The following is a 17,967-nucleotide window of genomic DNA, read 5'->3' on the forward strand; positions in this document are numbered from 1 at the left end:
AGACCGGGTTTGTTCCTGCAGCCGCTGTGCCACCTCTTACCCAGCGCCGTTGCTGCGGAGGATTGTGGGAGCCTCCGCGTCCCGCTCGCTAGGAGAGAGGTATCTCTCCTTTTCCCTCTCCCTTTTCTTAAGGTAGGCGTGAAGCGGGTAAGAATCGGGGTGGGGTGGCCGGGGGCTCTCCGCGTCCGCCGGGAGGAGGCAGCAACGGCGACAGGGGCTGCGGGGAGCCGGCGGCGCGCCTTTATTGCTCGCTCCCGCTCGCCCGCTCTGCCTCCCTCCACGCTGCGTATGTGAGCCGCCTGATCGGCGGCCGCCATGTTAGGAACGCAGTGGCGGCGCAACCAGCCTCCTCGGGCGGCGGAGGTGAGCGGTCCCGGGGGGAGACAAGTGGTCAGCCAAGGGCCTGGGGTGCGGCGGGAGAGTCGGTGGGCGCCGAAGGCATTAGATCGGCCGAGCTTCCCGCGTCTTGGGCTTGCTGTGGGCGGGGGCGGGACGACGAGCCCGTTACACGAGGACTGCAGCGCTGAGGCGAAGGGAGGAGCGTTCGAGGCCTGAGGGATTGACTGTCCACTGGGGGCCTGTCGTTTGGGGAGAATAATTAAAGCAGAAAAGTCTTGGAATAGGGCCAGCCCCAGATAAGCGTTTGCTTTTTTTTTTTCCTTCCTGTTTGCCCCTTAAAATGTGTCGCAAAATGGAGGATTTCGCAGACTCTCAAAAGCTTAGCCGATTGAGCAGCGTTTCTTTATTCTCTTGGTTCACGGCCTTCCCTCTGCTCTTGGCTCATCGCTTAATAGCGCCCCCTAAGACTCCCCTGTCCCCCGCCCACACACATGCGCGCGGGATTTTAGCTGGACCTCAGAAACAATTCCTCCCCACCCCCACCGCGTAAAAATGGCCGAAAAATGAAACGTTAACGCTTGTTTTTCGTATTGCGTCGTGGAGAAATCCTTCTGCAGTAGGCTGTGAGCCAAGATACTTGTGCTTGTTTAGAGAGTCACCTCATATTTTCTCTTTATTAAAATACTATCAGTCTGCGTTCATCTAGAGAGGATCGTATGTTGTGGGACCTTCCGGTTTCCAGACAAAGGGTTTGGAGTACCGTGGTGTAGTCGGCGCATCGTTGTTCTTTTCATTGCTAGCTTTGTGCCTTGTTCGGTGTTTTACAGGGACTTTTTCCCTTTTGCCATGGAAGAATTCTAGATGTTTTTCCTGCACTATGGCCCAGTTCTGTGGAATATTCCTATTGGATCAGTTACAGTTTTTTAGCCAGATATTTCTAGAATGTTTATGGCGGTTCCGAAATTTCCAGCTTCGAGCGCGCTGAAATCATGTTGATTCCCAAGTCTTGGTCATGAGATTTTGTCTTGATGCTGCGTTCTGTGTTGATTAGAGCTTGATTTGAAATTTTTAAGTCGATAAGAAACCGTTTTTTCCCGGTTAAATTGAAGCAGTTGTATTCCACGGAAATTTTTCTATTTTAGACTGTTTTCAAAAAGGGTTGAAAATATCCTTTGGAAAAGTCAATGGCGCAGTCTGTCGTCATAATTTTTCAACGGTAATATTGTCATAGAAATGAAAGTGGAGATAGTTTTTTGTTTGTTGCATAAACACTATGTACGCCTTCTGCACTTAACCGGAATGTTTTTTTGCAAAGTTGAAGTTGGAACACAATTGAAGTACTAAATGATTGTTCTGGTTGCTTATGTAAGATTGGGAAAAGATCTCTAGCCAGAAGCTGTTTGTGGTGAAGTGCTTTAAATTTACATTTCTTCGCTTGAACTTTATGTTTATATGGTTATACATTAACGTGTTTTTTACCCAGAGAGGAAATTCTCCTTTATAATTGTCATTTAACTCCCTTAGCTATGGCGTAAGTGAAGTTGCCTTTACGTAGACCTTTTGAACCAATTGGAAAGGATTTAACAACTTTTGACCGGATGATTGTGTATGTTAAAGAATTCTTTAAACATAACTAATTTTATTAACACGTTTAGGGAAGCATAAATGCTAAGTAATAATCCAAATCTGCAAATGATAGGTAAACAAATTTTAACAACTGAGGAATGTAAGTAAATCGTCTTACATGACTTTAGAAATAAAATGTAATTCAAATCTCTGATTTTATAAGATAAAATTAAAGCCCAAGGAGGTGGTGGTAATGTAATCAAACAGGAGCAGTGCTGCGAATGCTTGTGTCTTGATTGGATACTTGATTCAGACTCAGGTTTTAATAAATAGGCTTAAAAATGGAAAGACTATACTTATAGGAATTTATTCTAAGGGAATAGTATGTAAAAGATTTGTGTACATATAATCTCTGTTATTAAGCTTACTAAAAATCTGAAAGATGCAACACTTGGAGATCTGCTAATTACAGTGTGACAATCAGATGGAAATTTATATAGCTTTTTAAAAGGATGCCTTAGGGGAGTAATGATGGGAAAATAATGAGGTATAATATTACTTGGAAAGAAAATAATTAAATTCTGGTGATCCCAAATATACTTTTTTGTTGGTTTTTAAATAAATTTAGGAATAAGCATATAGAGATGTACCAAAAGGTGTTAGTTCTGAATGTTGGTGTTAGCTTTATGGGTGATTTATATTTCCTTCCATTTGTTTTTCTGAAATTTCCACAAGAAATTACATTTATTTTTGTATGAGGACAGTGATGAAACTTTTTTTTGTACATGGTAGACTGCTTAAAAGACCAATACCTTGTGTTTTGTTTTTTTAGGACCTCATGTATTTTTGAGGGGAATTGAGATAAAAGTGAGCCAGCTTCTTGAAGTCTGAAATGCAGAGTATTCAAAAGTGACAAAAAGTAGTGTTTATTATGTAAGATACTTTAGTTACAATGTATAGACAAATGGAGGAATCCAAAGGCATCTTTATGTAAGAATATTAAATTTACCTTTATGGGGACTGATGGTAACTAGGTTACAATGTGTAGTGCAGCCATAAAAATGATCAAAACCAAAGAATTGGGGAACAGTTTATGTTATTCTTAGTACAGTTTTTAGTTAAAGATACTTTTTAAATATATATTTTTAATACATCCTTAAAAATTTTTTTTAATGTTTATTTATTGTCAAGAGACAGAGAGAGCCAGAGCATGAGCAAGGGAGGGGCAGAGAGAAAGACACAGAATCCGAAGCAGGCTCCAGGCTCTGAGTTGATAGATAGCACAGAGCCCGGGGTGGAGCTTGAATCCACGGACAGTGAGCTTATGACCTGAGCCGAAGTCGGGTGCTTAACCCACTGAGCCACCCAGGCGCTGCCAATGCATTCTTTTTTTTTAGAGTTGTATTAAAATTGTCCTACACTTGTGGCAACAGGTTCTGAGTGGACTTGACTTTGGGATGGATAATACTGAGTTTGTTGAGGGTGGGGTAGAAGGGTTATAGGGCAGTGTAATTTTGCAGAGGTTTTTTTTTGTTTCGTTTTGTTTTGTTTTTACATACACATGGTTATTCCAAGGATAGCACTGTTCAAAGAAACAAAGCTCTGTAATTTATAATTCTTAGCTATATATTGGGCCTTCTTGCCAGATCATTAGGATTGAGAATTCTGAAAATATTTATTTATAAAGTTTACGTGTAGAAAATATTAATGGATAGTGAAAACTAGAACAGAGAGAAAAGCCAGTGGTTTGAGAATTGTAGGTGTGTGGCCTTTAAAAGATATTTATAAATGGTTTTTAAAGTTCATTAGTTTAGCTTTTGACTTACTGCAGCATGTATCTATCATAAACATAAATATAAACTTGTAGTGCAAAGAGAGTCATGATAAATTGCTACGTTATCTTTTCTGACTTAAATATAATTACTGTGCCAGATCTGAGTAGATGAAGTGCCTTTGATGTGATGCAGCTTCCATAGAATTTCCAGCTGTATGTCAAACTCTGATGTTCTGTGCATATATAAGGTTCAAGACTTTGAATTTAAACAAAAATTTATATGAAGTAGCAATGAAATCTTAACTTTAATTTTTTTTTTTAGTTAAAATGTTTGTCTTAGGGGCACCTGGATGATGCAGTCAGTTAAACGTCCAATTTCAGCTCAGGTCATGATCTCTTGGTTCGTGGGTTTGAGCCCAGCATCAGGCTCTCTGATCAACGTGGGAGCCCCATTTAGATTCTCTGTCTCCTCTCTACCCCTCAAAAATAAACATTAAAAAAAATTTAAAATAGTTCTAATTTGAAAAGGAGGCCTGAGGCTCTTTAGTAACCTTATGGCAGAGAGGTAAAGGACTTCATTTTGAAGGATGGGGGGGGATAATTTAAAGGTAGATTGGCAATAGAGAATGAAGGAGGAAAAGGTTGTTTAATTTGTTCACTTCCTCCAGCATCTGCTTTTGTTCAGTGTTGTGTAGGTGACTACCAGTCTTTAAATATGGTGTCTTTTAAAGTTTACATCTGGTTCAGTAGTAAAATTGAGAAACGAATTCCAGCTTTGAATAGAAATGAATGGGACCCTAAAGTTGACATGAAATGGGGAGTGCAGTGCACATTAAAGGCTTATAAGCTCTTTATTGGTATGTGTTTGGGTCAGTCCTTTTTCATCTAAAGTTTTTCTCATTGGTTGTTAGGATCAGATTACATCAAAGTAGATGATTACTATGGTGCTAACCATGTGCCAGAAACCATTGTGTTTTATTAAATATTTACAAACTTGTGAAATAAGTATTGTTTTCATTTCCATATTACAAATGGAAAAAAAAAAGTGACTTGCTCCAGTGTCAGCTGTTATGGTAGAACTAGCATTCAAATCAAGGTATTTGGACTACAGAAATCTCAGTATATACCAAATCAGAGAGTTGTACAAATGTTTGTGGAAACCAAGAGAATAAAACAAGAGTGGAAGGAAAAATCTTAAGAGCGCACAATGACAGCTTGAAGAAAACAGCTTGTTTTGCTCTTTTTCTTTTTTTAAGTTTATTTATTTTGAGAGTGCAAGCCAGGGACAGGCACAGACAGAGAGAGAGAGAATCCCAAGCAGGTCCCTCAGTGTTGGCATGGAGCCTGACATGGGAGGTCGATCTCAGGAACTGTGCAATCATGACCTGTGCGGAAAGAGTTGATGCTTGGGGCACCTGGGTGGCTCAGTCGGTTAAGCGTCTGACTTCAGCTCACAGGTCATGATCTCACAATTCATGAGTTTGAGACCCATGCTGGCCTCTGTGCTGACAGCTAGCTCAGAGCTTGGAGCCTGTCTTCCAGTTTTTGTCTCCCTCTCTCTCTGACCCTCCCTTGCTCACATTCTCTCTCGCTCTTTAAAAAAAAAAAAAGTTGACGCTTAACGGACTGAGCCATCCAGGTGCCCCTTACTTTGCATTTAAGTGGAGAAGTAAGCTAAGCTATTATCAAAATCAAGTCCAAAAACATTAGGTAAATGGAATAACTTTCTATCCTGTATTGCTTTAATCTGAAAATGGAAGTCTGATTGAAAGTTGTTAAGAAAAAATTTTAAGTTTAGGAGGAAGAAAAATATTCCAAGCATGAATACAAATCCCTCCTGATTAATGTTTTCTATTTTAGCAGCTGAAGGCACTTTGTAACAAACACTTTTATCATTAGCCTAAGGATCAAGAAGTGGGTTAGAAGTTGAATCTAGGTTTATAAGATGGATTAAGACTGATAATCATAAAGGATCTTTTAAAGGTTAATACTGGTTTTTCAACCTCAGCACTACAATTTATAATTTTTTAACCTACTGTACGTTGAGGCACATAACTGCTTTACACAAAACTGGAATGAATAGAGCTGTGACTTTATTTCCTAAGATTGTTACTATTAGTATTTCATTTTACTTTTTAAAAACCTTTTTAATTCCTTCAAATATAAACCATACTAAAGTGAGATTATGGCACTTAAGAACCACAGAATATAAGCTTTTAAGTGGTTTAAGCTCTCTGTATAAAAGATTGAATAGTTCCTCAGATATGAAAATCTTTTCTTTTTATATATATATTAATTTTTTTATTTTAAGTGGGTTCTACACCCAATGTGGGGTTTGAACTCGTGACTGTGACATCAAGAATTGCTTGCTCTACTCACTGAGCCAGCTGGGTACCCCTAAAATCCATTTATTTATTTATTTTTATGGTTTATTTTGAGAGGGAGGCAAGCATGTGTGGAGGAGGGGCAGAGACGGGAACAGAAAGAGAATCTTGAACAGGCTCCACGCTGTCAGCATGGATTCTGATCTGGGGCTCTAACTCATGAACCATGAGATCATGACCAGAGCCAAAGTCACACACTTAACTGACTGAGCCACCCAGGTGCCCTCATTTCTAAAAAACCAAACCCTTAAATGAGATACAAATTAGAAAATCTATTAAAATATATAGGGATGTGAACTAACATTACAATGAAAAATCACTAACTTTAAAATGGAAACTGTTAGAGTTATAAGGCTATTATAAAATTAATAAGTGAGAAACTTTTAAGTAGAGAGTAGTTAACCTAACTCTGTGCTATAATTGGAAATGAGTCAGGTGCTTGGTTTAAAAATTCTGACCTCAGGGGATCCATGCTTCTGTGTGATTGATAAAAATTAGGCAGCCATCTTTCGAAATGATGCTTCTTGAATAGTGAACTATACCTGCCGTCTGTTGGTGATACAATTAGGATATTTTTGCTGTTTTGGTGTTGTTGGTTGCTAACTTAAACATATTTGGGTGCCTGGGTGGCTCAGTCGATTAAACCTCCAACTTCGGCTCAGGTCAGATCTCACGTTCATGGGTTCAAGTTCTGCGTCAGGCTCTGTGCTGACAGCTAGCTCAGAGCCTGGAGCCTGCTTCCAGTTGTGTCTCCTTCTCTCTCTGCCCCTCCCCCTCTCATGCTCGTTTGAGCTCTCGCTCGCTCTCTCTCGCTCTCTCTCTATATATGTATATGTATATATCAAAAATTAAAACAGGGACACCTGGGTGGCTCAGTCGGTTAAGCCTCTGACTTCGGCTCAGGTCAGATCTCAAGTTCCTGGGTTCTAGCCCCGCGTCAGGCTCTGTGCTGACAGCTAGCTCAGAGCCTGGAGCCTGCTTCCAGTTCTGTGTCTCTTTCTCTCTCTGACCCTCCCCCTCTATGCTCTGTCTCTCTCTCTCTATCAAAAATAAATAAAACATTAAAAAATATATATATATAAAAAAATTAAAAAATTAAAACATTAAAATTTAATTTAAAAACATTTGGCATATTCACAAGAATTCTTTAACAAATCACAAGGGTGTGTTTGGCTTTCATAGAAGAAAATTTTTTTGTGCCCTTTTGTGTTTTTGATTCAGAAAGGGAAAAATACTGTAAGCTATCGTTTTCTTGCTGTTGCTTATCAGTTTTTGTATGATTAAAGGGTTAAAATAATGCCAGTATAAAGGTTTTCTTTATGTCTGCAAACTTTTAGGATTATACATGTGTTAAAATTACTTTTTAAGAAGCGATTATTCTGCAGAATTGAGAATATAGCTAGAATTCCATATGGTAGTAGTTAGATATCTTTAAAACCTAGCATTTAAAATTTTTGAATTTAGAAGCTGAAGGTTTTTTTGTTTTAAAGAATTTTTTAAAGACCCCCTTATGCTCATTTAGTAACCCTGCAAAATAACCCTCTGAAAGAATGAGTAATAAGACTAAAAAGAAACTGTTATTTTACTTAGGAAATGTAGATGTGGAACAATCATTTGGTTCTCTTCATCATGAACTAAAAGTAAATCTAATGAAGATGACTATTCATCTAATGGAGACAAGTTGAATGTTACTAAGTGAAACTTCTTAACCATACATACAGCTAATTGTTCAGATGTTGGACACGAAGTTAACATTTTTAGTAACATTATTAACACTTAAAGCATGAACTAGGCTTAAACATTCTGGATTAATTGTGTAAAGTATTTAAATCGGGTTTCCTGATTTTAGGGTAGAGGTACTGCTCTTTTGGGGGAGTGTAAGTTTTTTTGCATTGATGGGCATTAACATTATATTCTAGATTCGTTCTCTCAAATTACTTTGAACTTTATTAACAATCTCTACTATAGCACACTATGAAAAGATAATTTGTAATTATGAGGAAAAGACATCACAGTACAATAAGCTAACCTTTAAAAAAAAATTAGTATACATCTCAGTGTAGTGCTGATTTTAATAGGCAGTAATAGGTCTTGCTTCAGTTAGCCTTTGAAAATGATTAGTCATTTTATCACCACTGACCAAAGATACTAAAGGAACTGTTTTCAAAAGTGCTCTTTGAACAGTGCTGTCATGTCTGATTTCTCTTGGTGTCTTGGTTCTAATTTTAAAAAATTATGGATTCGATTATCTGTTTCAGTTGAAAGTCTGCCTTACATCACTTTTCACTTAACAGTGTTCTCCTGTCCTTGTGTGGGGCTGCATTTAAGTTGAAACTCTGAGTCTCAAAAATATGAAGGTTATTCCTAGGAGATTACAAGTTGTCATGGGATTTACATTGTTTGTCTTGCTCTTTTTCTGAGTTTTTCTGACATCCATTATCTGTTTTGTCTTAAGGTTATCTTTTACCTTCTCTTAACGATTCCTTTTTGCAGATCTACCCTTCTCATATATGCTAGCAAGAAGTAATTGATATATTTGTAATCTAACAATCATTTCTTTAAAAGTGTAATCAATTAAATTTTTATACATTCATTAATACTATTGTATACTTTCCCTAAGGGAAAGGAATAGTTCTTTAAAACAAAAAAAACTACTTTTTCTTTATTACACAGCTTTGGCTGTAAATGAACGGCAAATTAATAGTAATGTTGATACTTTGAAATACTAATTTTGAAAAACCCTCTAATGGTTTTATCTTTTAAAGTATACCAGAAAATTTAGAGGGTCCTACTAATGTTTACACGGTATTTCAACTGCCATCTTATATGGCATTTATAAGATGTACCAAAGAAACTCATCCAAAAAAAGTCCACTTACTGTTGTCTTTGTTAAATATTCTTAAAGCAGAAGTAGTTTATATAATAGATCTCATCTAGAACTACTTTCTTCAGTATCTTTCCTCAATTTCATCTTTCTTGGTGTGCAAAAACATCTTCTGTAATTCCAGTCACCTCTGATAGCATTTGTGTCTTTTTAACTTTGTTACATCTTTTTGTAAAATCTTAGTCTTGCCTGCAACTTTATTTTATACTTCCTCTACCACTGTATGTCCAGTGTTTCCTTGCTTTAGTGGATCATTGGTGGAATTGGTCCCATAATAGACTTGTAACTACTGAATATTGGCCAGTTTTTAATGTATTAAAGTTTAATAATATTAAATCACCAGTGCTTAGGTGTATGGGTGGTACACGGGTGATCAAATGTATGAAACTTAACAAAGCAATGTGTCTTAATAGAATTATGTAGCAAACAACTTAAGAGTTAGCCTCTGTGTATAGTTGTGATTATAGAAAATTATTTCATCAAGAACAATTGTTATGTACATCATTTGCTATTTTATGAGAATCATTTGTAAATGCTTTGCAAATTCCTCTGTAACACTTTCTGAGATAAAATAACAATTTAAGGAGGATAATGAAAGTAATTTCATCCAGAAACATATCTTGGAGGATTGTGTTCAGAATTTAAAGTTTCCAGGTGATTGGGCTATTCTTGTGAAAAGTTAACAGAAATCTATATAAACACAGTATCATTTTCATTTTTATCTGTTTTCAGCTCTGGAGTTTCTGTAGCCCTCAGTATTAAATGAGCTTTGATGGATGCTAACTTAGGGGGTGGGATTTCACTTCTTTAAATCACCTGTACTTCCTGTACCTGGGTTTTTTTCTTGGGAGTTCTCCTGTTTCTACATTGACCATATTAGTTCTCCTTACTTTTTTAAGATTAGAAATGAAATATGCACTGCCTGATACAGGATGGACATTACGAAGGCAGTTAGTTATATGGCTTAAATTTGTGCAGAAATCCTTAAAGTAGGAAGTCACTTATTTTCCTTCACATCTGTCTTTACCTCAAATTGATTTTGCTGCATAAAGGTCTCAACTATTATGTTTGGTCTTAGATCTTATACTAGGTACTTGACACCTAAGCTTCGTTTACTTGTGATTTTACTTGGTTCTTTCTGATAGTAATAATTAGGTCTCATTTTCTAAAGCAGAATACAACTGATTCATCTTTGACTTGCTGACCTTGGTTTTTTGTTTGTTTTTATTTAGTCTTTTCCTGGAACTTAAACATCATACTATAGGGTGTATTTTTATTCTTCCAAAAGAAGAGACCCATCTATATTTTTATTGAAATTTTGATGTGCTCAGACATCTAATCCTTCAATTGAAATGTTTTTAAATTCAGCATGAAATTCCCTTTAATAAACTTTAACATGAAAGACTACTTTTTAAATATCTATATGCAAGCTCTGCATACATCTGGAATCTGTTTAAGATATGTAATAAATTCCTTGTAAGTTTGAGATCTTAAATGTTTTTTTTTTTAATCAACATGATGCATAAGTTTTTTTTTTCTAAAAAAAAAACAGCATCTACTTAAAGGGATTTATGACTAAAACTGCTTATTTTTCTACAGAGTTGTCTGCTGGTTCTCAGCTTGAAGAAGATTCTACAGTCCTTATTGATCCTTTTTCTTGGCGTTACCATTTTTTGAAGCAAAGTTAACCTAGTTTGCTAGTTTGAGCTTTCTTTTTGGCCATCTTTTAAAAAAATTTTTTTAAGTCTATAAACTAGACAAGAGATAGTTCTACAATGTCCAAGTCATTCCAGCAGTCATCTCTCGGTAGGGACTCACAGGGTCATGGGCGTGACCTGTCTGCAGCAGGAATAGGCCTTCTTGCTGCTGCTACCCAGTCTTTAAGTATGCCAGCATCTCTTGGAAGGATGAACCAGGGTACTGCACGCCTTGCTAGTTTAATGAATCTTGGAATGAGTTCTTCATTGAATCAACAAGGAGCTCATAGCGCACTGTCTTCTGCTAGTACTTCTTCCCATAATTTGCAGTCTATATTTAACATTGGAAGTAGAGGTCCACTCCCTTTGTCTTCTCAGCACCGTGGAGATGCAGACCAGGCCAGTAACATTTTGGCCAGCTTTGGTCTGTCTGCTAGAGACTTAGATGAACTGAGTCGTTATCCAGAGGACAAGATAACTCCTGAGAATTTGCCCCAAATCCTTCTACAGCTTAAAAGGAGGAGAACTGAAGAAGGCCCTACATTGAGTTATGGTAGAGATGGCAGATCTGCTACACGGGAACCACCATACAGAGTACCTAGGGATGATTGGGAAGAAAAAAGGCACTTTAGAAGAGATAGTTTTGATGATCGTGGTCCTAGTCTCAACCCAGTGCTTGATTATGACCATGGAAGTCGTTCTCAAGAATCTGGTTATTATGACAGAATGGATTATGAAGATGACAGATTAAGAGATGGAGAAAGGTGTAGGGATGATTCTTTTTTTGGTGAGACCTCGCATAACTATCATAAATTTGACAGTGAGTATGAGAGAATGGGACGTGGTCCTGGCCCCTTACAAGAGAGATCTCTCTTTGAGAAAAAGAGGGGCGCTCCTCCAAGTAGCAATATTGAAGACTTCCATGGACTCTTACCGAAGGGTTATCCCCATCTGTGCTCTATATGTGATTTGCCAGTTCATTCTAATAAGGTGAGTTAATGCAACAGATACTTCTAATTTCTTTTACATTGTAGTGCCTATTCTGTATTTACCTATATCTTTTACTCTAATTCTGTAGTCTGGTGACACTGAGTTGATCGAGAATTTTTATACTTTTGAGAACACTTTATTTGGAAAGTAATTGTTTTTGAGCATTAAACCAGGGCTTTACATTAATACAATCTGCCTAGATTACTTCTGGCCACAAAGCTGTCATCCACTGGAATTATCTTGTTGGTTTTTGGCATCAATATGTTCTTCTTAATCATATTTAAGCAGGTTTTTTGTCTGCTTTGTTGAATTAAGTATTTTTTCTTTTTGCAGTCAATGTGCTCTGCCATTCAGGATGCTAGATTTCAGCTCTCCATCTGTCTTGATTGCTGATTTGTATGTAGTAAAGATATATTCTTGAACAATTCTCTTTTTTTCCTTATCTGTGGCTACAGGGAAAGAGTTAATGTAGAGCCCTGGTGTTTGTTTCAGTATGTTTCATATTTTAGATTAGTTCATTCTTCTTTTTTAATTTCCCTTTAACCCAAACTCTCATACTACGACTGAAATTTTTCATCATTTTTTTTCTCCTTTTCCACAACTTTCTTAAACATGCTTCAAAACTCACTTTTTATTATCCCATGTTGCATCTGTCCCTTTAGTGACTTGGAAAAATCAACTACTGCAGTATCCTGCTCTGTGTTCCTCATAAGCATATTCTTTTTCTGACTAGGCTTAGACTTCTGGTTTAGTCATTTGAGCAATAAAAAAATATATTCTCCTTTGCTTTAATTATCACATCCAGCAAAATGGGAGCTTTTTAAAAATACCCTTTTAAATACATTGTCCTTTCTCTTTGAATGTTTTCAGTGTTACGCATTCTCACTGAGGTTTTTTTTTCCCCGATATACAGTGCAGTTGACTTAAAGGTCAACAATATAGCACTCTGCTAGCTTGATCTATGATCTCTGACCGTCCATATTTCCTGATGTTCTGTATAGTTCTACTTCACATGTTGCTGCAATGAAATTTATTGATGATTATGATTACAGGGTTTTTTCTTTACAGTAACATCTGGAAGGGTCATTTTCTTTTCATATGTATCCCTTTAAAATGCATTTTTTAGTGACTTGATTTTTGAGTAAACTAAATCATGGATCATGAGTGATACTGTTTTTAATATCCTATTTAAAAGTATTACCAATTACTCCCTTTTCTGTATTTGGATCTCAGGATTTTTACCTCTGATAACTAAGAGACTTTTTATATTTGAATTTACAGAGTACTTTGAAAAATATCTTTAAGACGTTAATTCTTAGGTAAATTTATGTATTTCTGTAATATAAACATCTTTAGTGTATAATTTAAGTACAACACAAACAAGGAATATTTTAATCTTTAATCCAAATAAAATAAAATTAACATTGAATGCTAAATTTAAATTCATAGGTTAATTTTCATTGAAGATATAGAACCCCTTCAAAAACGTTAGGAAATTTTATTTGCTAGGTATCGTTAGTGTTGCCTTTTTTCAAATACATTGAATAAAGTTTTCACTCTGGTGGGAGTTAATTTAGTGAAATGGTCCACAAAACTTCGATGACTCCGTTTTTTTGTTACCTTTTTTCTGTTGCCTTTTGCAGAAATAGCAATATGATTAGTGTTCTCGGTTAAGATCTCTAAATTCCAAGGCCAGTCACCATGTCTCAAATAACACTGATTATAAAGACTTAAAATAATCTTAGCTAATGGAGTCATCATACATCAAGAGCTGTTTCTGGAAATCTCCTTTTCTGACTTTGAGCAATAATTTACCTTTGTTGCTTGCACATAGAGAAAACAGTAAAGTGGCACAAAACGAGACTACAAGAAGACTTCAATAAGAGGAAAATTTTTGTTACTACATATGATTATTCTTTTCTCCAAATTTTGCTGCTTTTTAGTTCTTGAACAATATTATTTATAAATAACTATAGTTAAATGGATCTAAATTAAAAAAAAGAACACCTTGAAAATATGTGATGAAACTTTACCCTGCCTAGTGCAAGAGGTATTTTTAACTTGTAAAAATGCTTAGGCCCTAGCTAGTTTTGGTATTCTGCCACAGTATTGGGAACATTTAAGAATTACTTGAGGCTCTTTGATTGATTGATGTACAAAATCCGTATTTGTAAATTGAACCAATTTTAGAAGTTTAAGCACTCGGGTTCTCTTAATGTATTCTAGTTTCCTTAAAGTAGTTGATGTTTTCTGGGTATCTGCATTATTGAAAAAATAATTATTTGCCTTTAGTTGTGATCCTTTCTTATTTCAATGACTTGAGAAAATTCCTGTGATGAAAGTAGATAATGAAAATTTTTTAACATTTCATCCTGCTCTCTGGTATTGCTGCATAACTTGGAAAATCTGTTCTTTTCATGTAGTGGTAATAGTAAGTAGCTTACATGATCAAAACTTCATCTTACTATGAAATAAGAAACTTTTAAGTGAGAAACGTGATCTAATTTGTCATCATTCGATATTTTAAATGACTTTAGTGATGGTGTTGCTTTTATTTCTTTCTAGGTCATTTTAGAAGGTCAAGTAGCTTTTCTACACAACCTCAAACTTCCCTCAGATTGTTTTCACTTAAAGTACCCATTACAGCCTTTTCACTGTCTTGTCACTTGAGTTCACATTTTTCCTGTCAGTATTTATTCTAGAAGCCCTTAAATTATTCTTGATTCTGCCATTCCATAAGTGCTTCTCCAAATTATCCTTTCTTTGTATACCTCAGCTATCTCAAAGAAATCAAGGCAAATATAGTTTTCCTACAGAACTTCTGCATTCAAAAAGTGAATCCTTATTCTTTATTAATCTGAAAATGACCTCAATGTAGAATCCAAGGATACAGGTTTTTTTGAAAACCCTTTCAACTCTTAATCCTCACCTTAAACCAAAGATGAGGTGTCATAGTGCACATTAGGAATGAGTGGGCTTGGGAGGTACCTTAAGGATTCTTTGATCTTGGCCTGCCTTCTAGTACTTTGAAAGACCAATCACACTTTTACCATAAATTTGAACCTTTAAAAAGCATATTGAGGATTGGAAATAAATAGTTTTCTGTTCAGCTACATACCCTTTCCATCTCCTGTGATTAGAAGTGTGCCTAATAGGGTAACTTTTACTCCTCTCCCAGTACACTACTTCTTAAGGACATTTAAAATAAAACCTGAATATTTTTAGTCCAGAAAATTCTAAGTTAGTTGTTTAATCCCTCTTCTGAATTTTGTGAACTTTATTTATGGTGCCTCTTGCTTACAGCCATTTTTAAAGTGTCCTTCAGTAATTCATTGGTCTGTTGCTTTGGAAGTACAAACTTTTTATATCCCAAATAACTGGTGATGGAGCCAGCTGGAGAGATTTCTTCAAGTTCCTTAGCTATTAACAATGATTTTTAAAAGACAATCTAGCTTAGAGAGATAGCATCCATACTTATTTCATGGATTTTAGTTAATTCCATTCAGGAAGAGGAAGTATGTCAACAGTTATAATATAAATCTATTTTTTTATTTAAGAAATACCATTCTGAAACTTTTCAAGAAGGTATCTCTTGTAATTTCACTTCTTGTTTTAGTTCAGCTCTAAGTGAGACCCCCTTTTAAAAACATTGCCTGTGTTTTTAGGTTCCAAATATAATGTATTAGGTATTGTGGATATTATAAAAATTGCCTCATTTTGTGGGAATTTATGAAATGATACTTGTAAAGGAGGAATTGTAAAATAAGATAGCTTTTAATAGTTCACTTTTTTCTTTTTTTGAGCACTTGTGTGCCTGGCAATGTTCTGATAAGCAGTTTACTTTTATTTATTCACTTGTCACAAAATCCTAAAAGAATATTGAATCTTAGCACATTTTAATAATATGTACCAAGGATTCATGTCTACTAAGTGACACCTTGAGAATGGAACCTAGGCAGTCTGGCATCAGTCTGCTTTTCCTAACTTATACTGTCTAGAATGTTGATCATTTATATGTGGATTTTTAACTAAAGAAAGTATATTTCCTTAAAATAGGAAAAAAGTCAATCCCTTAAATTCAAAATTACCACAGAGGAACACAAATAACGAAGAACATGTTTCCCTCTCTAAAATTTGGAAATAGACATTCCAGAAATATGCTTCTTTATTTTTGGGAAATAGAATAGGAACTTAGTTTTTTGATAAATGAGGAGCATTTTTTTTTTCTGTTTCCTTTTTTTTTTTTTTTTTTTTTTTTTAAGAAAAGCCAGTCCTGTTGAATCTTAGTTTTTTATGGCTGTAATACACTTAGAAAATGCCTCAAGGCTGGATAAAATGAAAGATTCTATTTTAAACTAATTGTTCACATTTATAACACTTTCTTAAAAAGTATAAGCATGGATATTTTATCATATTTAGAGTTTTATAAAGGCAGTTCTAATATATAATCCAGTTTGATCCACAGCAGAGATTAGACTGTCTAGCTTATGTCCAGGTCAGTTATTATTCTTTATCTTTATTAACTCTGTCTTTTCCCTGTCAGGTCTATTATTATGTTAACTAAGTTACTCAGTTTTTCCAAGAATGTGCATGGCGTATTTGAGGGCAGGATCAAGCTGCAAGGATTCAGAGAAATGGTTTTAAATTAATTTACTGTGACTAGTGAATGGTCATGTGTTTCTACAGGCTGTGATGCTACAAATAGATAAAACTTCCTAGAATTTGAATGGTTCAAATGAAAATATTTTAGCTTTATTTTTGTTAATTCTACTAATTTACTTTGCTGCAGGAGTGGAGTCAACATATCAATGGAGCAAGTCACAGTCGTCGATGCCAGCTTCTTCTTGAAATGTAGGAGTTTGAAATACCTTTAAAGCATCAATACCGTGAATCAGAAACAGCCATTGATTGGTTTTGAGGAGTTCGTCATTTGCTTGTAATATCCACATTGTTATCACTGCACAGTTGATACTGACCAGGCGTTACTAATAACAAAATGTTTAGATCTAGAATCTCATTTGGAATATTAGGTGCAGTGATAGTGGTTATTTTGTATTATTTGTAAGGCAAATAAACACTGGTTTTTTTTCTACAAATTAAAAGAAATTTGAATAGACTTAAAGGTAGAGATGTGTAGAATAGACTTGAACATTTTCAGTAACAATTTAATGCTCTAAAAATACAAAATATAGAGAAAGGGGAAAAGTCATTAGAAATTACAAGTTAGTTTCAAGCAAAATCCTTCAGGATGTATTTTTTGCTTTTGAGTTCCCCTCGTTCTGATTAAAGCTGCTCGAATGGAATTGGATTCCTAAAGCATGTCCTTGTCTCAACAGCACACATAGCCATTCTTAACTAGAGTGCCAATTTTCACACGTTAGCTCTGTTGGGGCTTTCTTTTCTTTTTTAGTGCCACAGCCCACCTCTGTAGTTGGTACTGGTATTTAATATTGGAGAAGGAAAATCTGTGGTTGGTTCTCATTTCCCTGGTAAACACACATTTCCAATTCTCCATGCAGCACTTTTCCTACTTATGACTTATCAAATAAATTAAAAAATCAAACTTTAACATATATTACCTACATTTGCAATACTGAACAAGTTTATTCTTGTTCAATTTGGGTTAATTTGAAGTTCTGAAAATTTTTAAGGAAATATCTATGATATGTTCTAAACTATATTTCTAACACTTAAGCTTTCATATAATTCTACTAATAAGAAATCTCTTGTTTTAAAGGCCAAACAAGGCTATTTGTTAGAAGGACAGTTTTATTTTAAAGTTAATTTTCTGGTCTCTTTAAAGCTACCCAGAATGGAATCCTGACAATGATACAGGACACACAATGTAAGTTAAAAAATTTTAAGCTATTGTTTGTAAAGGAGATCATTGTAAGAAATTCAGGTTAAACTTTCAAAATTTATAAGCAAAATATTTTATGGATGTCTTTGTTGAATATGAGAATTTGGTAAAAGTCACTGTGGGTAAAAAGAATCTTTAGAAACTGTATTATGTTAATAATTTTTATTACATTATTATGGTAGCTTTTTCCCCAGTTCACATAAAAATGCCTACAAAGATTGGAATTATCATCATAAAAGGGGTGCTTTAACAATAAATCTTAATTGTTTTGTTAGACCTCTTTGTCATTCTTTATATTTTATGTCTCCCATTACTAGGGGTGATCCATTCATGTTGCAGCAATCTACAAACCCAGCACCAGGGATTCTGGGACCTCCACCTCCCTCATTTCATCTTGGGGGACCAGCAGTTGGACCAAGAGGAAATCTGGGTGATTATAAAATTTGTTACCTTTTCCTAAGAAATTTTTACCA

The 17,967-nt window shown here is 35.4% G+C and overlaps 1 protein-coding gene across 5 annotated transcripts in view; it reads left to right on the forward strand.

Moving 5' to 3' along the window:
* The window catches only part of MATR3 (matrin 3), a 41,354-nt gene that overhangs the window by 12,076 nt on the left and 11,311 nt on the right, over positions 1-17,967 (forward strand). For 2 of the 5 annotated variants that reach the window (XM_029941999.1, XM_029942003.1), the window contains exons 1-5: positions 43-132; positions 10,547-11,634; positions 16,424-16,485; positions 17,438-17,479; positions 17,812-17,924. In XM_029941999.1, coding sequence (XP_029797859.1) covers positions 10,723-11,634; positions 16,424-16,485; positions 17,438-17,479; positions 17,812-17,924 — 1,129 coding nt within the window. In that variant the 5' untranslated portion in view covers positions 43-132; positions 10,547-10,722. Of the gene's footprint in view, positions 1-42; positions 133-260; positions 364-10,546; positions 11,635-16,423; positions 16,486-17,437; positions 17,480-17,811; positions 17,925-17,967 lie in introns of those variants that run through there. The other 3 variants (XM_029942000.1, XM_029942001.1, XM_029942004.1) reach the window with 3 other exon arrangements.

Source organism: Suricata suricatta, chromosome 6 (assembly GCF_006229205.1).
Source record: "Suricata suricatta isolate VVHF042 chromosome 6, meerkat_22Aug2017_6uvM2_HiC, whole genome shotgun sequence".
NCBI lineage: Eukaryota > Metazoa > Chordata > Mammalia > Carnivora > Herpestidae > Suricata > Suricata suricatta.